At 43.9% G+C, this 22,320-nt stretch overlaps 2 protein-coding genes across 15 annotated transcripts in view; one reads left to right on the top strand and one right to left on the bottom strand.

Annotated features, from left to right (window-relative positions):
- The window catches only part of SGK3 (serum/glucocorticoid regulated kinase family member 3), a 147,716-nt gene extending 141,743 nt beyond the window's left edge, over positions 1-5,973 (bottom strand). For 3 of the 14 annotated variants that reach the window (XM_015145488.3, XM_077943717.1, XM_077943720.1), the window contains exon 1: positions 5,478-5,973. The gene's annotated coding sequence lies outside the window, so the exon portion shown is untranslated. The remainder of the gene's footprint in view (positions 1-5,477) is intronic. The other 11 variants (XM_015145486.3, XM_077943730.1, XM_077943724.1 and 8 more) reach the window with 10 other exon arrangements.
- Positions 4,309-20,132, top strand: LOC114680271 (uncharacterized). Its single transcript, XM_077942777.1, has 6 exons — positions 4,309-4,541; positions 5,113-5,225; positions 5,439-5,847; positions 14,678-14,865; positions 19,579-19,654; positions 20,000-20,132. The coding sequence occupies exons 1-4, from the start codon at positions 4,309-4,311 to the stop codon at positions 14,739-14,741; spliced, it is 819 nt and encodes a 272-aa protein (XP_077798903.1). The 3' UTR covers positions 14,742-14,865; positions 19,579-19,654; positions 20,000-20,132.
- Positions 20,133-22,320: the final 2,188 nt, after the last annotated feature.

Genomic DNA, 22,320 nt, shown 5'->3' with positions numbered 1-22,320 from the left:
AGAAAATAGGGAGGTAGGCCAGGAGCAGTGGGTTATGCCTGTAATCCCAGCACTTTGGGAGGCCGATGTGGGCAGATCACTTGAGGTCAAGAGTTCAAGACCAGCCTTGCCAACATGGTGAAACCCTGTTTCTACTAAAAATACAAAATTAGCCAGGTGTGGTAGTAGGCGCCTGTAGTCCCAGCTACTTCGGAGGCTGAGGCAGGAGAATCGCTTGAACCCCAAAGGGGGAGGTTGTAGTGAGCCGAGATTGTGCCACTGCACTCCAGCTTGGGTGACAGAGCAAGACTCCATGTCAAAAAAAAAAGAAAAAAAAAATAGGGAGGTAAATAACTACAGTAGGCCGAGCACGGTGGCTCACGCCTGTAATCCCAGCACTTTGGGAGGCTGAGGCGGGTGGGTAACTGAGGCCAGGAGTTTGAGACCAGCCTAGCCAACACAGCAACACCTGTCTCTACCAAAAATACAAAAACAATCAGCTGGGCATGGTGGTGCACAACTGTAGACCCAGCTACTCAGAAGGCTGAGGCACGAGAATCGCTTGAACCTGGGAGGTGGAAGTTGCAGTGAGCTGAAATCATGCCACTGCACTCCAGCCTGGGCAAGAGAGCGAGATTCTGTCTCAAAAATAATAATAATAATAATTAATTAAAAACATAACTAGAATAATAAAGTTCCCTCTTATTTTCAAACTTACGAAGCACCGCTGTACTTGAATACGTTTCATTCAGCAGTCTGTAGACTGGCTAATCAGTGAGTCCTATGAATATATTACATATGAAATCCATTTTTCTTTTTTTTTTTTTTTTTTGAGAAGGAGTCTCATTCTGTCGCTCAGTTTGGAGCGCAGTGGCGTGATCTCGGCTCACTGCAACCTCTGCCTCTTGAGTTCAAGCCATTCTCCTGCCTCAGCTTCTCGAGTAGCTGGGATTACAGGCATGTGCCACCATCCCCAGGTAATCTTGTATTTTTAGTAGAGACGGGGTTTCTCCATGTTGGCCAGGCTGGTCTCAAACTCCTGACCTCAGGTGATCCGCCCGCCTCAGCCTCCCAAAGCGCTGGGATTACAGGCGTGAGCCACCGTGCCCGGCCTTTTTTTTCTTTCTCTTTTTTTTTTTTAGAAAAAGAGTTTCACTCTTGTTGCCCAGGCCAGAGTGCAATGGCACAATCTTCACTCACTGAAACCTCCACCTCCCGAGTTCAAGAGATTCTCCTGCCTCAGCCTTCCAAGTAGCTGGGCTTACAGGCATGCGCCACCATGCCCAGCTAATTTATGTTTTGTTTTGTTTTTTTTCATTAGAGACAGGGTTTCACCATGTTGGCCAGGCTGGTCTCGAACTCCTGACCTCAGGTGATCCGCCCGCCTTGGCCTCCCAAAGTGCTGGGATTACTGGCATGAGCCACCGTGCCTGGCCTCTACATTTTAATTATCTGCCAACAAACTCACTTAGTGGCTTGAAGAAAGAGCTACCCACAAGAACACTTCTGCACTTGATGGTACAAAGTAACTCTGCCCACCAATATCGTATCATGCCAAGAGATGTTTCTAGTTCTTCTCAAATTTTCATTCCATATAGGTCTTTCCTATATATACGGCCCTGTCAGGGGAAGCACAGCTGCACTGCACAGGAATCCTCTGTCACAAGACCTCACTAACATTACTTATTTCACACACACCTCCATTTTCTGTCTTACATATTAACAGTCCCTCGCCCTCTAACAATTTCCCTTGTATCTTCACGTTTCTTTCAGTCACCCCCAATCCCACCCAAAGAAAGCAGATTTTGATTTAGCGTAATAGAATAACAGTGGCTACAAGGAGGTGAACTTAGGCAGGTTTTCAGAACTCTGGAGAAATAGGAAAGGATTTGAGAAATTGGACAAAGGCAATGATACTGCACACTGCCCTAACTCCCTTTGAAAAGCCTCTGGCTCAGCTTCAGACAGCCAATACAATTTTACTGGGTGATGCTTTCAATTGGCCTTTAACATCTGATTTCCACATTGTCTTCCTCGGCAATGACAACTGAAAGTTAGCATTGAGTTAAAACTTCTTTGATGTGAACTACAAGATGTGGAAGTAGCACCTCTTAGATTTACCACTTTTCTCCATGATACTGGGCAGGGGAGTGAAATGAGAGCAAAGTCTCCACCATGAGAAATGGAAAAGGTAAAGGAAAACAGAGACACTGAGTTGCTTAAAATAATATGGGAGCTGTTACATCCGTCAGGAATAACATGTTACATAATTTGAGTTTCATGAATCAGCAGTTTAGTCAGTAATTTACATTAATTTTTTTAAAAAAGAGAAAACATGAGAATTGGAAAAGGTAAAGTGGTTTCTGAAACAAGGCAGGTTTCAGAGGTATTTTATTCCACTCCCACACAAAAAAAGCGTTGACAGGCAGATGACTCTGTCTTCATTAAGGGTTTCTTACTGCCTAATACACCTCATGGGAAAGGCCATCCCATCTCTCATCTCTCCTCCCGCCAGATAATGACCATATTATCCTCTCTAATTGAAGGTTATCCACTTGGAAATCACATACTTTAGGTACAGAGGGCTATGCTTAAAGCATATAAATAGTTGAGGAATTTTGTGTGTATTTTTTAAGACCCTTTATGCTAAAGTCATTGCAATATTTCAGTAAAACACATAGTTTTATTTCAAAAATATTTACAATACCTATGATCACTGAGTTTGAACTTGATCATAAATCTAAGTAGTTCAGAGAGATAAGTAAGCTGTGGCCAGGTACAGTGGTTCACACCTTGGGAGGCCAAGCGGACGGATCTTGAGGTCAGGGGTTTGAGACCAGCCTGACCAACATGGTGACACCCTGTCTCTACTAAAAACACACAAAAAAAATGCTGTGTGGCATGCGCCTGTAGTCCCAGCTACTCAGGCTACTCAGCTACTCAGTCCCAGGCTGAGGCAGGAGAATTGCTTGAACCCGGGAGGCAGAGGTTGCAGCGAGCCTAGGCTGCGCTATTGCACTCCAGCCTGGGCAAAACAGCAAGACTCTGTCTCAAAAAAAAAAAAAAAGAAAGAAAGAAAGAAAAAAAGAAGGCTGTCAACACGAACTTAAATACCATGTGTCTGTTCTAAACTCTCAAAATCAGAGAAAAAAAGTAGGATGAAAGAAACACCCCACCTATTTTCTTTTTCAAAAACCAGAGGTGGCAAATCCTAAGAAATGAGTCCAAGGGCATTCCCATCCTTTTTGTAGAAAATGTGCTGTATCAGATACTGTTTGAAATAAGAGAGGCATTGGACTAGGCCTGGAAAATCTCTCAGGCATAAATCAATTACTATGGTATTTTGAGAGACATGTTTTGAAGAGCAAGGTATCCGAAGCCATGAAGAGTCATTCATTCCACAGATGTTTATTACAGGCCTGCACGTGCCAGGCACTGTCCACACACCTGCCCTCCATTCAAGCTCTGCCTCTCACCTGCTGTGCAATCCAGGCTAAAGCACTTTAACATTTCTATGCCTCAGTTTCTCCACCTGTAAAAACAGGTAATAAAAAGTAGTTAAGAGATCAACTACACAGATCTCTCTGAAGGGTAAATGAGTATGTCTGGAAGCACTTTGCAAGCCATGAAAATGCCAGGGGTCATCTGGCTAAACTGAATTCACGAATGACACTAATGCCTGTTGTGCCATAAATTATTACTATATCAGAGGAACATGAGCCTTTTTGCTTCAAGAGACACTTCATCATCCTATTAAATAAGGCTTATCGGCTCACTTAATCATCTCCCTGAAAAGTTAAATATATGAGAGAGAGATAAGGGAGGGGGCGCAGAAAGGGAGGGAGGGGGCGCAGAAAGGGAGAGAGGGAGTCAGAAAGCTAGTCTGATGTGCAGATTTTGACATTACATTCATAGTCACCATAATTACAAGAATCATGTCTATCTTAGTCACCCCATTGGGTCTCTAATGGTGCACATTTGAAGAGGGCATGTTATTCTGAAAAAATATCCTCTCTGAATATCTGCAAATCACAAAATGTACACTTATGAGGCTGACCTACCAATTCAATGTTTCCAAGAGCAAATAGCAGTAAAATTACAAAACGTTGTTTGTTATATTGATGTGTGCAAACAAAAATGTTCTATTTTATAGTACATTTCAAGTTCAATCTGACCCTCATATCTAAACTATGTCATATAAATAATTTCATATAAATAATGTCGAACAGATTAGGAACAAAGCTCTTTTCAAAAACAAAAGTAGGCTCCATGCAGTGGCAGTTAAAGAAGGGGAAGTTCCGGTGTCTCCAGAGTTAGCCGATGGGCACAATGGCAGTTGACAGAGACCATGTTACACAAGTCATTCATGTTCTGACCAACACCACTTTGAACAGGTCGCATTCCCAGGAGCTTCAGGCTCCCTTACCCCAGGGAAATGCAGGGGTGGTGGCTTGTCTTACAGAAGTGGTAGCCAAGGGGACCAGCGGCACAGCCGGTGCTAAAACACGCCTAAAACTTCTTCTAATGTTTATAGCTCTTCCAACGACATTTGGGGAACTAAAGTATGGATAACCTCTTCATTGCTAGAACCGCTATAATATGTTGAGTTAATAATTTGATTTAATATTTATAAAGCACTTAGAAAGAGCCCAGCGCATAGTAAGAACTATGTAAGTGTTTGGTAAATAAAGAAGGCACCTCCCAGATTGGCTGGGTGAAGTCTCAATCTGGTGAGAAGGGAGAGAATCAAAATACACAACAGTCTTTTTTTCACTTTGACAAAGATTTAGAAATTACAGTGCTCTGTATTTATTTTGCACCCAAGTGCACCCTAAGTAGTCTCTGGTGCAGGACTGAAATTCTACTCATGGTTCAGAAGTCACTGTGCACAACTCAACGAAAGCGTTTTAAGTTTCATGAGATGATTCCTTTCTCTTTTCTCTTTCCAAGTAACGATGACTAAAAATGACAGAATCTAAAAATCTCAAAGCACTTCTAGTGGGTACATGCCCATGGCTAAAACTGAGAATTAACAGGGCCAGATTCACTTGAAGAGACGTAAGGGTTCAAATCACAGAGAACTTAAAAGATGCAACGTGTTAAGATCTCTTACTACACATCCGCTGACAACAGGTTAAACGATTCCATCCACCCCACTCTGGCGCCTGCCCCCTCCCCGACCCTCGCAGGTGACCTGCACCCACTTTCAGCTCGGCGTTCCCGGCTCCTCCAGGCTCGGCGGCTGCGTGCGGGTTAACAAGGTCCAGCCACCGACACCCCTTGGACGTTTAGGAATCTCGAGGTAGGATCTGAATTCACCTCGTGGAAACAAAGACCACAAACTCTCCAGGAGCCGGGGGCTGGGCGGGGGTACGGCTTTTTCCGAGGACAGGCAGCGGCCGAGGCCCGGGCGGCCCTCGCCCCGCCCCGTTTCCTCCTGCCCCGGGCCGCCGTCTGAGTCCCGGGCGCGCGGACCCTCCCGCCGGTCCCGCACCTACCCGGCCCCGCGGTGCTACTCCCGGCGCAGTGGGCGCGGAGCCGAACGCACTGCGCTTCCTCCTTCCCGGCAGGGCTGCCGGGCGCCGGCGTTTCCTCCTTGACGCGTCACGGCCGCCGGCGGCTCCTCCCGCGGAGCGTGCGGGAGGCCGAGGACAGCCGGGGAAGGCGCCGGATCCCAGCAGAGCGGCGCGAGCGGCGCGAGCGGCGGGTCGGGGACAGCCCGTGCGGGGAGGGGCTGCAGGCTGCGTCCGGCTCAGGCCTCCGAAGAAGCCCGCGCTCCTCTCTCTTCCCCGAGGACCCCCGCGAAAGGCCGGGCCGCGGTGCGCTGTCTGCCCCCGTCACGCGCTGTGCAAAGTTCAAGAGGACACGGTGGGTCCTGTCTGGAGTCACAGACTCCGGTGTTTCCCGCTGCTGCGCCCTCAGTGGCCGCTACCCTGGGGCTCAAGACCCGCACGGGCCAAAGCACCAGGGCCCAGCGGAGATGACCTGGTGTGTGCAGGGATCAGGACCCCCCGGGTCAGCCCGGGGTGTTGGGGGTTGGCTTGGTGTAAACTGGAAACTCAGAGGAGTGAATTAAGTATCCAAATAATTGAGAATAACTGTGATTCACTTAGCATTATTTGGACAGTTTTCCACTTTTTTCATTAGCAGAGTTACGGCCCTTGTGTTTATAAACAGTGGAGAACTTTCACAAATTGGCAGATCCTATGTGCAGAGAAATTTCTTTTCCTACATCTTTTTAGATCTACTTTTTATTCCCATTAATCTCCAAGTCAGCCGAGTGCACACTTTACAGCTCCTTATTACTCATTCTTGAATTACAGAAGTTGCATTTTAGACCTGTTTCTCTCTTTTAACAGATAGAGAAGCTGAATGGAGAACTAAGAATTACATGGTTCAATGGATGTGGAGTCAAGTGGTTAAGATTTTAAAGTAGAGTGGGTTGTTTTCTTCGTCCCACGACACTACTATAATTTAGGTCTTATCAGATATCACTTGAAGATAGACTCAGACAACTACTTAAAGATTCCCATGTGCATATCATGCCTTAGATTTTGAGACAATGATTTGTACTTTAGATCATATGATTCCAGAGAACTTGCCACAAATCTATGAACAAATAAAGTGCCAAAGGTTTTTAGAGGAAGTCGGATCTATGTGTGACTTCCCTAAATTCAGAAGACATTTCCTCATGTTTTAAAATGATATTCAAAGATTTAGCCCCACAAGTATGGGTAAGAACATTCATTTTTAATGTCAATAACCACAATATGGCCTCTCTTTAAAAAGTGGATTGCGAATCCAAATACATTTTATACTTCAGTAATCCTACAGAACTTTATAAACAGTAGTTTTCAGAAATGAATATAAGAATACAGTAGATACAAATCAACACATTGCCAGTGGTCCTTTTTATGTTTTACTGTGGTCCACAAAGCAGTCCACATAGATTAGAGAAGTTCCTCCCTTGTAACAAAATCAACAAGTGATCAGTGTATCTCTTAATTAAAGCCATATTCACAGTGCTGGAGATTTCTCAGACAAAAGGAAGTTCTGTGTCAATAAACTCCAAGTGGAATGACATCATTCTCACTTTAGAGACAAACACCTGGCTATCACCACATTTTGACTTTTTTAAAAAATAAACATCTGGGAACCACTACAACATTTCTCGATAAATTTGTCCTATTGTGAAGAACACACACACACACACACACACGGAGATCACCTCCCATAAACATTTTATGTATTTTCTTTTCTTTTTTTTTTTTTTTTAAGAGATGGGTTTCACTGTGTTGCTGAGGCTGGGTTCAATTGATCAGCTGACAAGATGTTAGGCATTTTGCCTTTACAGTCTGAGAGCTGCAGTTTAATAGCTAGATTTCTCAAAAAGCTAGAGGAGGTAAATATATTCACAGACTACTAAGGACTTTTTCACTGTAATTAAATTAGTTTTTTTCTTTCTTTCTTTTTTTTTTTTTTTGAGACAGAGTCTCACTTTTGTTGCCCAGGCTGGAGTGCAATGGCACGATCTCAGGTCACTGCAACCTCCTCCGACTTCCAGGTTCAAGCGATTCTCCTGCTTCAACATCCCGAGTAGCTGTGATTACAGGCGCCTGCCACCATGCCCAGCTAATGTTTTGTATCTTTAGTAGAGACAGGTTTTCGCCATGTTGGCCAGGCTGGTCTTGAACATCTTACCTCAGGTGAGCCACCTGCCTTGGCCTCCCAAAGTGCTGGGATTACAGGCATGAGCCACCACACCCAGTCTAAAATTGGTTTTAAGGGCAAATGTTAAGGCTGATTTCTTTGTTGTTGTTGTTTTGGTTGTTTTTTTTGAGAAAGGGTCTCACTCTGTCACCCAAACTGGAGTGCAGTGGCATGATCTCAGCTGACCGCAACCTCTGCCTCCCAATTCTCCTGCCTCAGCCTCCCCAGTAGCTGGGATTACAAGCATGCGCCACCATGCCCAGCTAATTTTTGTATTTTCAGTAGAGACAGGGTTTCACTATGTCGGCCAGGCTGGTCTCGAACTCTTGACTTCAAATGATCCACCTGCCTCAGCCTCCCAAAGTGCCGGGATTACAGGCTTCAGCCACCACACCCGGCCAAGGCTGATCACTTTGATTAATCATATTCACCTATAGATAGATATATAGGTTATATCCCCATTTTCTGTTATGTTTCCAAGTTTAGACTGTAAAAAAAAAAAGTTGTTGAATGTTCAGCTAAATGTCTAGCTGATGTTTATACCTTTATGAAATATTTCATGTAAATAAATTTTTAAAATAGAGCTTTTTATCAGACTATGGGTCCCAATACTTTCTTTGAAAATATGATTCTGTTCATTCAGATAGGGCAAATATTTTGTTCATCTGTTTTATCTATAGTATAGAGATTTTGAACACAAGCTTTGGAATTGGACAGACCCAGGTTTAACTCCTGGTTTGCCACTTTCTGCTTTGGGCAAATTGTTTCACTTCTCTGAGCACTGGTTTCGTCAGTAACCTGGGGATAATAGTGCTTTTTCCTCTTCAGTAAAACAGAGATAATAGTGCTAATCTCATGAAATTGCTATGAGGATCAAATGAATTTAGTAGAATGCCTGTAACATAATGTCAAGTGACTGCTATTGTCATCATTATTAGCTCTAAAACACATATTAAAATGCCAATGTTATATATATTTCATTTGTAATAGTATTAAAATGGCCAGGTTTTAGAAATTTTGGCGGTGGCTCATGCCTGTAATCCCAGCACTTTGGGAGGCTGAGCTGGGTGGATCACAAGGTCAGGAGTTCGAGACCAGCCTGGCCAACATAATGAAACCCCGTATCTACTAAAAATACATAAAACTAGCCAGGCGTGGTGGCAGGCACCTGTAATCCCAGCTACTTGGGAGGCTGAGGCAGGAGAATCGCTTGAACCCAGGAGGTGGAGGTAGCAGTGAGCTGAGATCACGCCATTGCACTCCAACCCTGGGCGACAGTGTGAGATTCCGTCTCAACAAACAAACAAACAAAAACCAACTACCCAGCCATATAATATGGTTATTATGATTATTTTAGATCATATATTGCAATGAAATGAATGCTTGGTTTTCATTCTCCACTATTCAAAATGGGAAACCTTTTCTCTAAAATGGTGGCTTATGTGGAAGCATTATTACTTTTTTATATCATAATAAAACCCTCTGTAGTTCTTTTATCAGAACCTTGGAAGAAGTGAGGGCTATAAAAATACAAGAAATATCACTTCCATTAGTGAGGGCTGCTATTCATTAGAATACTTGTTTTTTGCCAGGCACAGTGGCTCATGCGTGTAATCCCAGAACTTTGGGAGGCCAAGGCAGGCAGATCACCTGAGGTCAGGAGTTCAAGACCAGCCTTGCCAACATGGTGAAACGTTGTCTCTACTAAAAATACAAAATTAGCCAGGTGTGGTGGGTGCCTGTAATCCCAGCTACTCAGGAGGCTGAGGCAGGAGAATCGCTTGAACCCGGGAGGCGGAGGTTGCAGTGAGCCGAGATTGCACCACTGCACCCCAGCCTGGGCAATAAAGCGAAACTCCATCTCAAAAAAAAAAAAAAAAAAAAAAAAGGAATACTTGTTTTATAGCAGATAAAATGTTAAGTCTAGAGAGATAAGAATAATCCTACCAACTGTATGCTTACAAAAGCAAAACACTTTCTGGTTTGTTTTGTTTTTTGAGACAGGATTTCATTCTGTCACCCACCAGGCTGGAGTGCAGTGGTGTGATCTCGGCTCACTGCAGCCTCGAGTCCCTGCGTTCAAGCCATCCTTCCACCTCCTGAGTTGTTGGAACTACAGGCTCGTGCCACCACCTCAACTAATTTTTAAACTTTTTTGTAGAGTCAGGGTCCCACTATGTTGCCCAGGCTGGTCTTGAACTCCTGGCATCAAATGATCCTCCTACGTTGGCTTTGAAAAATGCTAGGATTACAGGTGTGAGCCACCTCGCCCAGCCTCGCAAAGGATGGTTTTGATTCATATTATTTGCATTGCTTTTTAGAGTACCTTTTCCCTCATTCTGCTACAGACTCACCTGCTAAAGTGGGTCAGACACCATAAGTTGTTGCTACAGTTTCTAGCTGTGTTTATCAGCTGACATTCTAATCGCAACATTCCACAGTATCAAATAAAATAAAACCATTTTTGTGGAGAAGATAGTTAAAAAACATAATCCTAACTATGAATTGGCTCAGATTGTAATAATTAAAAGGAAAAGCTTGCTGTAAAAATGGGTAAAAATATGGGGAAACAAAAGTGACTAATTTATTAAATTTTCTTTTTTTTTTCTTTTTTTGAGATGGAATTTTGCTGTGTCACCCAGGCTGGAGTGCAGTGGTGCGATCTCGGCTCACTGCAGCCTCTGCCTCCTGGATTCAAGGAATTCTTCTGCCTCAGCCTCCCAAGTAGCTGGGACTACAAGTGCACACCACCACACCTGGCTAATTTTTGTATTTCTCGTCGAGACAGGATTTCACCATTTTAGCCAGGCTGATCTTGAACTCCTGACCTCAATTAATCTGCCCACCTCAGCTTCTCGAAGTGTTGAGATTACAGGTGTGAGCCACCGAGCCTGGCCTAAATTTTCTTTTCTTCTTCTTCTTTTTTTTTTTTTTTTTTGTTTTTCTTTCTCTCTCTCTCTTTTTTTTTTCGAGACAGGGTCCCACTTTTTTTTTTTTTTAGAGATAGGGTCTCACTCTGTTGCCCAGGTTGGAGTGCAGTGACACAACCATGGCTCACTGCAGCCTCGACCTCCAGGGCTCAAGCAATCCTCCCACCTCAGCCCCCCCAAGTAGCACCACAGGTGCACACCAACACGCCTGGCTAATTTTTTTATTTTTGCAGAGACAGGGTCTCCCTATGTTGCCCAGGTTGGTCTCAAACCCCTGGGCTCAAGTCATCCTCCCACCTTGGCCTCCCAAAGTGCTGGAATTACTCGTGGGAGCCACCATGCCCAGCTGACTAATTTATTAAATTTTCTGAGTAAAACAATTTAATAAAATTCAAAGCAACCCAAGATACAGTTAGAAAAACGCAGGCCAGTAGTGGTGGCTTTTATGCCTATAATCCCAGCAGTTTGGGAGGCCGACATGGGAGGATCCCTTAAGCCCAGGAGTTTGAGACCATCCTGGGTAACAAAGTGAGACCCCTCCCCATCTCTATAAAAAAAAATTAGCTGAGTATGGTGGTGCACACCTGTAGTCCCTGCTACTTGGCAGGCTGAGGTGGGAGGATCACTTAAGCTCAGGAGGTCAAGGCTTCAGCGAGCTATGATTGCCCCACTGCAGTCCAACATGGGCAACAGAGGGAGACCCTGTGTTTAAAAACAACAACCAAAAAAACCCTCAGTGGCCGAGCACGCTGGCTCACACCTGTAATCCCAGTACTTTGGGAGGCCAAGGCAGGCAGATCACCTGAGGTCAGGAGTTTGAGACCAGCCTGACCAATATGATGAAACCCCGTCTCTACTAAAAATACAAAAATTAGTCAGGCATGGTGGCATGCGCCTGTAATCCCAGCTACTCGGGAGGCTGAGACAGGAGAATCGCTTGAACCTGGGAGGTAGAGGTTGCAGTGAGCTGAGATGGTGCCATTGCACTCCAGCCTGGGCAACAAGAGCAAAACTCTGTCTGAAAAAAAAAAAAAAAACAACCCTCAGTTGGGCAGGTGCAGTGGCTGACACCTGTAATCCCAGCACTTTGGGAGGCCGAGGCAAGCGGATCACTTGAGGTCAGGAGTTTGAGACCAGAGTGGCCAACATGGTGAAGCCCTGTCTCTACTAAAAATACAAAAATTAGCTGGGCATGATGGTGTGCCCCTGTAATCCCAGCTACTTGGGAGGTTGAGGCAGGAGAATCGCTTGAACCCGGGAGGGGGCGGTTGCAGTGAGTTAAGATTGTGCCACTGTACCCCAACTGGGTGACAGAGTAAGACTGTATCTCAACAACAACAACAACAACAAAACAAAAACAAAAAAACACCTGATGGGAACTGAAATTGAGAGCAATTAATGCCTCTTTAGCACAGAGCAGAATTAACTTGTTTCTTTGATTCGGAAAATGGTTCAGCATGTGTTCGTTTTGTCGGGTGGGGGTATAGGTGTATAGGTGGGAGGCCCAAAGCTGAACATCATTTCTTGGGCCAAATTAGCCAAGTTCAAACTCAAAACTGAAATGCTTGAAGTTCAAGTGTGTTTCATAACAGGGAAGAAACTATTTTAAAACAAGACTACATTAGGATCAAATATAAGGCTTTTCAGATCACAGGACTTTCTCACTTTCTATATTAGACTCATGACAAAAATCAAGGGGAAGTGTTAGGAGATCAGAACCTTAAACTGCTAGCATCAGCTTTTTGATAAAAAGTAGCTAGAAATTATTTTCAATTTCCTGGCTGGGTGCAGTGGCTCACGCCTGTAATCCCAGCACTTTGGGAGGCCGAGGCAGGCAGATCACGAGGTCAGGAGATCAAGACCATCTTGGCTAACACAGTGAAACCCCATCTCTACTAAAAATCCCCCAAAAAAAAAAAAAAATTAGCCAGGCGTCGTGGCAGGCACCTGTAGTCCCAGCTACTCAGAGGCTGAGGCAGCAGAATGGTGTGGACCCAGGAGGCGGAGCTTGCAGTGAGCTGAGATTGCGCCACTGCACTCCAGCCTGGGCAACAGAGCGAGACTCCGTCTCAAAAAAATAAAAAATAAAAAATAAATAAAAATTTCCCTAAGACCATTAATTATCTAAAATAATATTATTATATTTTCCTATTAGGGAAATCTCATTGTCTTCCAATCTAGTTTTTATGAGTATAAAGAATAAAACATAAATCATTCATTTTTCTCTCTTTTTTTTCTGTATCTCATTTAGTCTATTATGTACATAAAATAAAAGTCTGTTAATAGTTGACGATAACTTATTTACATAAGTCATGTCAGCAGTTTCTATGTCCAGAGGATCATAATAGTGTAGGTGGACTAAACCTGCTAGGTGGACTTTGAAGATAACTATTATTTCAGTTGCTTATCAGTAGAGAATAATAGCTTTTCTTAAACACTGTTCATTTGGTGACTCAGTTATTTACTTCTATTATGTGCAATTAATGATTGAACCTATTTCAAATGCAAGGGCTTAATAGCTTCTGGCATAAAGAGAGGTGTTGCTGTTATTTCCTTAACAAATTCTCTAAGGAATCTGTGTCTGGCCCAACCAGATGTGTCAAAGACTTAAGTAGACCTGAAGGAATTATAACTCTTCATACACAAGAAGACTCTTAAATTCCCCTAAGTTTTTTAAGATAAACAACCCCAGTTCTTTTAACTTTTTCTCTCATTTTTTAAAATGTTTTACGACTCTCATAGGAGTTTTTCCCAAATTTTCTCCATGTTTTCTTTAGATTTTAGAGGAGATGCCCAGTATGAACCATGGAATTCTATAAAGGATCAAGTAAGTCCTAAGTATCATGGAATGCAGTGGTGCGATCTCAGCTCACTTCGACCTCCACTTCCTGAGTTTAAGCAATTCTCCTGCCTCAGCCTCCCAAGTAGCTGGGAATACAGGCACCTGCCACCATGCTGGGCTAATTTTTGTATTTTTAATAGAGACAGAGTTTCACTATGTTGGTCAGGCTACTCTTGAACTCCTGACCTCAGGTGATCTGCCTGCCTTGGCCTCCCAAAGTGCTGGGGTTACAGGCGTGAGCCACCGCACCTGGCCAGTTCACACTCTTATAATGCAGCCTTGTGTTAATCTTACATTTAAAATTACATTTCAAAAAAATTACATTTCATCATTATCAGAAATTAAAATCTAAACTTGGCCTCCTTTTATTTCTCAAATTATATTTAGGAAGTTGTTTTGATTATCCTATGTAATTCCTCTGTATCTGTTTTGCTGAAACTGTATTTCTCCTGGATAATTTTAAATTTCTTCATATTTGCTAAGGCAAATGGTATTGAAAGTGGAGAGTGGACATCCAAAGGGTGCTCAAGGCAATCTACTACAAGTTCAGAAAGAACAGAAAGAAAATATTGCAACATCCATTTGTTTTCTCTAAAAAGTAAGAAACAGACCAGGTTGGCTCATGCCTGAAATCCCAGCACTTTGGGAGGCTAAGGCAGGCAGATCACTTGAGCTCAGGAGTTCAAGACCAACCTGGGCAACATGATGATACGCCGTCTCTACAAAAACATAAAACTTAGCTGGGCGTGATGGTGTGCATCTGTAATCCCAGCTACTCGGTGTGCATCTGTAATCCCAGCTACTCAGAATGCTGAGGTAGGAGGATGGCTTGAGTCTGGGAAACAGAGGTTGCATTGAGCCAAGATCACACCATTGCACTCCAGCCTGGGTGACAGAGTGAAATCCTGTCTAAAAAGAAAGAAAGAAAAAAATTAAGCTTTATTATTTAACATAAATGTGACACTGGCATGCTCATACAGTCCTTTGTCAGTTATGTCAGAGGTGTGCTGTGTGAGGTAACCTGAGAAGGACAGACTTTCCACAATTGAAAGGGTTGACTGGGTGCCCTAGTTCATCCACAATCAGTATTGCAGTTTTGTGTAGTATAGGACATCATTGATGTGGTTAATTTTGTAAAACTAAATCCCTTCAATAGAATCTACATAATACTTTATGCTGAGATGGGGAGTGATTGTGAAAACTTTTTATTTTCTAGCAAAGTATTCAAGATACTCGAAGTGAAAAGCACAGATCCTGGACACACACTGCCTAGGTTCTGACCACAGTTCTGCCATCACCAGCCATGTAATCCCGGGAAAATCATTTAACACTCTGAGGTTCAGTTTCTTCATCTGTGGAATGAAGATAATGGTATCTGCTGCATTGAGTTGTTCTGGGGATGAAGTGAGTTGATACATATGTATATAAAAATCTCTTAGTATAATATCTACTACCAAGAACAGATTTACACAAGCTCTGGTTGTTATTACTTAAAAGAGTATTTGACTATCAAGAAGAATTATGCATTTTCGCTGACAAAAAATATAAGTGATTCAGATTTCTTTACCTTTTCTGTGATAATCCCTGTGGGTTATATTCTATGTAGAGGATATTAAACACACATATTTTCTTTTCTTTTCTTTTTTTTTTTTTGAGACAGAGTTTTGCTCCTGTTGCCCAGGCTGGAATGCAATAGCGTGATCTTGGCTCACCGCAACCTCAGCCTCCTGGGTTCAAATTATTCTCCTGCCCTCAACCTCCTGAGTAGCTAAGATTACAGGCATGTGCCACCCCGCCTGGCTTATTTTGTGTTTTTATTAGAGATAAGGTTTCGCCATGTTAGTCAGGCTGGTTTCGAACTCCTGACCTCAGGTGATCTGCGCGCCTCGGCCTCCCGAAGTGCTGGGGTTACAGATGTGAGCCACCGTGCTCAGCCGCACATTTTCTTTTAAGGTAAAGTTTTAGCAATGAGTGAGAGATTAACTTCCTTCCTTCCCACTCCCTTTAGTGTAGATGGGTTTTGAAATAAACACTTTGGGCCGGGCGCGGTGGCTCACGCCTGTAATCCCAGCACTTTGGGAGGCCGAGGCGGGCGGATCACAAGGTCAGGAGATCGAGACCACGGTGAAACCCCGTCTCTACTAAAAATACAAAAAATTAGCCGGGCGCGGTGGCGGGCGCCTGTAGTCCCAGCTACTCAGGAGGCTGAGGCAGGAGAATGGCGTAAACCCAGGAGGCGGAGCTTGCAGTGAGCTGAGATCGCGCCACTGCACTCCAGCCTGGGCGACAGAGCGAGACTCCGTCTCAAAAAACAAAAAAAAAAAAAAAAAGAAAGAAAGAAAGAAATAAACACTTTGGAGAGAGTGTCTTGGAAATATTTCCATCAGTATGTGACTTTGTTGCATGGGAAACTGTGTGTATGTGTGTGTGTGTCCTATTAAAACTCTAATATATACATTGCACTGGAATTTTTGAAACACAATTTTCTACTTGTTTAAACATTTTCCAATTAATGCATTTCAGTGGGTCTTAAAATTTATTTGTTGAAAAAATAAAAGGCAGTGTCTTTAAATTCATTTACAGGAATTACTGACTGAGGCTGGGCACAGTGGCTCATGCCTGTAATCCCAGCACTTTGGGAGGCTGAGTAGGAGGGGTGGATCACTTGAGCCCAGGAGTTTGAGGCCAGCCTGGGCAACGCAGCGAGACCCCATCTCTATTAAAGAGAAAGGGGGGGGGGAAGGAGAGAGAGAGGGGAGGGAGGGAGGGAGGGAGGAAGGAAGGAAGGAAGGAAGGAAGGAAGGAAGGAAGGAAGGAAGGAAGGAAGGAAGGGCGAGGGAGGGAGGGAGGGAAGGAAGGAAGGAAGGAATTACTGACTGACAGCAGAGAGAATGGAAATGTACTAGTCAAACTTCAACAAAAACCTTTACAGAACTGGATGATGGGACTAAAAGAAAATAAGTACTTTAATAGATATAGCCAATAAGAGTGCATCTCTTCCTCTATCTTTATGAAATATCTTTTCATCTATGACAGCCATTAAAGTGAAGTATTAGAATAACTAAACTTAAAATTAGACTTTCTAATGGTTGTATCACAAAGTGTTACATCAAGATTTTTTTTTTTTTTAACTGAGACAGAGTCTTGCTCTGTCGCCCAGGCTGGAGTGCAGTGGCACGATCTCGGCTCACTGCAAGCTCTGCCTCCTGGGTTCACACCATTCTCCTGCCTCAGCCTCCTGAGTAGCTGGGACTACAAGTGCCTGCCACCACACCTAGCTAATTTTTCGTATTTTTAGTAGAGACAGGGTTTCACCGTGTTAGCCAGATGGTGTCAATCTCCCGACCTCGTGATCCGTCTGCCTTGGCCTCCCAAAGTGCTGGCATGAGCCACCGTGCCAGGCCAAATCAGTATTTTTTAAAAGTAATAAAGTAAAATCAAGTGAAACCAAAGGCTTTTTTTTTTTTTTTTTTTTTTTAATGAAACTGAGTTTTGCTCTTGTCCAGGATGGAGTGCAATGGCGCGATCTCAGCTCACTGCAACCTCCACCTCCCAGGTTCAAGCAATTCTCCTGTCTCAGCCTCCTAAGTAGCTGGGATTACAGGCATGCGCCACCACACCTGGCTAATTTATTTATTTATTATTATTTTTTGAGACAGAGTGTCACTCTGTTGCCCACGCTAGAGTGCAGTGGTACGATCTTGGTTCACTGCAACCTCCACCAAATGGGTTCAAGCGATTCTCCTGCCTCAGCCTCCCAAGTAGCTGGGATTACAGGTGCCCATAATCACGCCCAGCTAATTTTTGTATTTTTTAGTAGAGAAGGGGTTTCACCATCTTGGCCAGGCTGGTCTCGAACACTTGACCTCTTGATCCACCCGTCTCAGCCTCCCAAAGTGCTGGGATTACAGGTGTGAGCCACTGCACACAGCCTTTTTTTTTTTTTTTTTTTTTGAGATGGAGTCTCACTCTGTCTTCCAGGCTGGAGTGCAGTGGTGCAATCTTGGCTCATCGCAACCTCCACCTCCTGGGTTCAAGCAATTCTCCTGCCTCAGCCTCCCAAGTAGTTGGGATTACAGGTGTGTGCCACCATGCCCAGCTAATTTTTTGTATTTTTAGTAGAGATGGGGTGTCACCATGTTGGCCAGCCTGGTCTCAAACTCCTGACCTCACGTGATCCACCTGCCTCAGCCTCCCAAAATGATGGGATTACAGGCGTGAGCCACCTCACCTGGCTGCAAAAAGGCTTTTATTTATTTATTTTGAGACGGAGTGTCACTCTGTCGCCAGGCTGGAGTGCAGTGGCACAGTCTCGGCTCACTGCAACCTCCACCTCTGGGATTCAAGCAATTCTCCTGCCTCAGCCTTCCGAGTAGCTGGGACTACAGGTGCCTGCCACCACACCCGGCTAATTTTTTGTATTTTAGTAGAGACGGGGTTTCACCATGTTGGCCAGGATGGTCTCAATGTCCTGACTGCGTAATCCACCCGCCTCGGCCTCCCAAAGTGCTGGGATTTACATGCCTGAGCCACCGTGCCTGGCCAAAAAGGCTTTTATACTATTAATAAAATACTATTGGGCCGGGCGCGGTGACTCATGCCTGTAATTTCAGCACTTTGGGAGGCCAAGGTGGGTGGATCACGAGGTCAGGAGTTTGAGGCCGGCCTGGTCAGCACGGTGAAACCCCATCTTTACTAAAAATACGAAAATTAGCCTGGCGTGGTGACAGGTGCCTGTAATCCCAGCTACTTGAGAGGCTGAGGCAGGAGAATGGCTTGAACCCGGAGGCAGAGGTTGCAGTGAGGTGAGATCATGCCATTGCACTCCAGCCTGGGTGACAGAGCGAGACTCCATCTCAAAAAAAAAAAAAAAAAAAATACTATTAAGGCCAGGTACAGTGACGCACACCTGTAATCCCAGTACTTTGGGAGGCTGCAGTGGGTGGATTGCTTGAGGCCAGGAGTTCAAGACCAGCCTGGGCAACACATCAAGACTCCATCTCTACAAAAAAAAAAAAAAAAAAGGCTGGGGCCGGGTGTGGTGGCTCACACCTATATAATCCCAGCACTTTGGGAGGCCAAGGCAGGTGGATCACTTGAGCTTAGGAGTTCGAGACCAGCCTTGGCAACATGGTGAAATTCTGTCTCGACCAAAAATAGAAAACATTAGCCAGGTGTGGTGACACATGCCTGAGTCCCAGGTACTTGGGAGTCTGAGGTGGAAGGATCACTTGAACCTGGAGGCAGAGGTTGCAGTGAGCTGAGATCACACCACTGCACTCCACCCTGAGTGACAGAGTGAGACCCTGTCTCAATAAAGAAAAAAAAAAATTGGCCAGCTATGGTGGTGCAGGCCTGTTAGCTACCCAGGAGGCTGAGGCAGGAGGATCACTTGAGCCCAGGAGTTTAAGGCTGGAGTGAAGTGAGCTATGATGGCACGACTGCACTCCAGCCTGTGTGACAGAGTAAGACCTCATCTCTAAAACTGAAAATTGGCTGGGCACGGTGGCTCAGGCCTGTAATCCCAGCACTTTGGGAGGCCAAGACGGGCGGATCACGAGGTCAGGAGATCGAGACCATCCTGGCTAACATGGCGAAACCCCGTCTCTACTAAAAAATACAAAGAACTAGCTGGGCGAGGTGGCGGGCGCCTGTAGTCCCAGCTACTCGGGAGGCTGAGGCAGGAGAATGGCGTAAACCTGGGAGGCGGAGCTTGCAGTGAGCCGAGATCTGGCCACTGCACTCCAGCCTGGGCGACAGAGCAAGACTCCATCTCAAAAAAAATATATATATATATGTGTGTGTGTGTGTGTGTGTGTGTGTGTGTATATATATATTCCTTCTTCCAATAACTATTTGTCCAGTACCTAGTATGTGCCAGGTACTGTGCTACGCTCAGAGAGGTAAAATTTTAAAATATCATCACCATGCTCAAATGGCACTTTATAACATTGTTGGGTACTGGGGTTTAATACCTGGGTCATCAAATAATCTATACAACAAATACCCAGGACATGAGTTTATCTGTGTAACAAACCTTCACATGTACCTCCTTCCCCTGACTCCACTCCCAGGCTTTTTTTTTTTTTTTTTTTTTTTTTTTTTTTTTTGATACAGGGTCTCTCTTTGTCTCCCACGCTGGAGTGCAGTGGCATGATCTTGTCTCACTGGAGCCTCAGTTTCCTGGACTCAGGTAATCCGTCCACCTCAGTCTCCTGGGTAGCTGGGACTACAGGTGTACACTACAACACCCAGCTAATCCAGGCCTTTAAATAGCTAATAATCTGCTAGGGATTGGAATTTGAATCTGAATCTGGCCATCTGAACAGGCACTTAGTTTTTATATAGTTTAAATGAGCCACTTACGATGTCTCTTCTAGATATCTGCAAGGTGCTTTTATGACAGTCATGTGCAGATTTCCTCTGCAAAGCCCTGTGTTAAGACATAAGGTACAAGGCACAAAGATACACTGTGTTTGTCAGGGATTTTATTTTATTTTATTTTATTATTTATTTATTTATTTATTTATTGAGACAGAGTTTCGCTCTTGTTGCCCAGACTGGAGTGCAATGGCACGATCTCAGCTCACTGCAACCTCTGCCTCCCGGGTTCAAGCAATTCTCCCGCCTCAGCCTCCCAAGTAGCTGTAGATTGGACTGCAGCATGCGCCACCACGTCCAGCTAATTTTGTATTTTTAGTAAAGATGGGGTTTCTCCATGTTGGGCAGGCTGGTCTCGAATTCCCGACTTCAGGTGATCCACCCACCCTGGCCTCCCAAAATGCTGGGATGACAGGTGTGAGTCACCACGCCTGGCCTTATAGGGGATTTTAAATCCTTGGTATAAAATGATGAAAAGTGAAAAAAGCACCTTAATTTTTTCCTTGTACTATGTGGATTGCTTCTACTATTGAATGTATTCCTGAGTACATTACATTTCTCTTGCACCATTTCTGCTTTGTGCTGTTTCTTTATACCTGGTACCATACTGTTTGAAAGTTTTACAGGCATTTTATTTGGCTGCAACCACCTCTTTCGGATTTCATCTCATTACTTGCTATTTCAACACCTGATTGGGATAGATTTCTACTATCTATCTGCTGAGATGAATCATTTCCTTGCTACTTATTGCACTGAAAAACAATCATCTGAAGAATAGGTAGAGGAAAATACTGCAGACAACTAAGATCAGGGAAATGAAAATTCTCTATGCCTAAAATGGAATCATCTACCTCTCCCTAAATAGCAATGAAAAAGTGGTGATTTGAGGTATTTAAGGCAAGAGACTGGACCACATTATTTCCTGGGGTCATGTTTACTTTTAAAGTCTGCAAATAAGCAAACTCAAAGCTCACAGTCCTAGGAAGAACTTAGACCCATTTGGTTTCTTTCTTTCTTTTCGTTTTTTTTTTTTTTTTTTTTTTTTTTTGAGATGGAGTTTTTGCTCTTGTTGCCCAGGCTGGAGTGCAATGGCACGATCTCAGCTCACAGCAACCTCCATTTCCTGGGTTCAAGTGATTCTCCTGCTTCAGCCTCCCAAGTAGCTGGGATTACAGGTATGTGCCACTACGCCCGGCTAATTTTGTATTTTTAGTAGAGATGGGGTTTCTACATGTTGGTCAGGCTGGTCTCGAACTCCCGACTTCAGATGATCCGCACACCTCGGCCTCTCAAAGTGCTGGGATTACAGGCGTGAGCCACCACGCCTAGCCAGCGTTTGGTTTCTTAAAAGCAAGCAGTACTAACAGTTTACAAATGTAGGGCATGGGATAAAAAGTAAAAAATAGTTACCAAAAATCTGTGATCATATAAAATTCAATTCAAAAAAATATAAGCTGCACATTAAGGCAATTTTGTTATTCAGAAAGACAATATGTTTATTTAAATTTTAACTGATTCATAGTCCTTGAACTATTCTTCCCACAAAAACAAAGAATCCAATTTTCATTATATTAATCTTTTTTCTTGGAAAATAGAAAAATACAATTTGAACCAATTTCAGCATAGCATAGTGATGAAGAATATGGCTTTAAACAGCCTGGGGTTCAAATCTCACTCTGCTGCTTACCAGCCCTGCCCCAGACACATTTCCTAACTTTCTTTTTTTTTGAGATGGAGTCTCACTTTGTTGCCCAGGCTGGAGTGCAGTGGCGCAATCTTGGCTCACTGAACCTCTGCCTCCCGGGTTCAAGCCATTCTCATGCCTCCCCTTCCCGAGTAGCCTGGATTTCAGATGCATGCCATCAAGCCTGGTTAATTTTTATATTTTTAGTAGAGACGGGGTTTTGCCATGTTAGCCAGGCTGGTCTTGAACTCCTGACCTCAGGTGATTTGGCCTCCCAAGGTGTTGGGATTATAGGCATGAGTCGCCGCGCCTGGCCACATTTCCTAACTTTCTTAGCCTTAGTTTTCTCATTTGTAAATGTAACTCTTACTTCATAGGGTTGTGAGGTTTAAGTGAGATAAACCCATAATAAGAAAATAATTCATGGTAAAATTTAAAATTTTATACCAACTACTGTGTAAGATACATTATACAGTAGTTCCCCTTATCTGCGATTTCACTTTCCACAGTTTCAGTTACCCATGGTCAACTGTGGTCCAAAAATATTAAATGGAACATTTCAGAAATAAACCCTTCATAAGTTTTGAATTGCACGCCATTCTGAGTAGTGTGATGAAATCTTGTGCCATCCCACTCTGTCCTGCCCTGAATGTGAATCATTCCTTTGTCCAGTATATTCATGGTATATACAATGCCTGCCCTATACAGTGTGATTGTATGGGAGAATACATAGTATAGGTAGGAGGTTTGGTACTATCTGCAGCTTCAGGCATCCACTAGGGGTCTTGAATGTA

Source organism: Macaca mulatta, chromosome 8, assembly GCF_049350105.2.
Source record: "Macaca mulatta isolate MMU2019108-1 chromosome 8, T2T-MMU8v2.0, whole genome shotgun sequence".
Taxonomy (NCBI): Eukaryota; Metazoa; Chordata; class Mammalia; order Primates; family Cercopithecidae; genus Macaca; species Macaca mulatta.
Note: the sequence above shows the minus strand (reverse complement) of the source record. Positions and strands in the feature narration are given on the sequence as shown.

Bases quoted from the DNA above. Each gene is read 5' to 3' on its own strand.
- LOC114680271 (XM_077942777.1), top strand. From the start codon at position 4,309: ATGGCAGTTGACAGAGACCATGTTACACAAGTCATTCATGTTCTGACC. The intron at 4,542-5,112 runs GTATGGATAACC...CGCTGACAACAG, and splicing joins ACGACATTTGGGGAACTAAA to GTTAAACGATTCCATCCACC. The intron at 5,226-5,438 runs GTGCGGGTTAAC...CCGCCGTCTGAG, and splicing joins CCTCCAGGCTCGGCGGCTGC to TCCCGGGCGCGCGGACCCTC.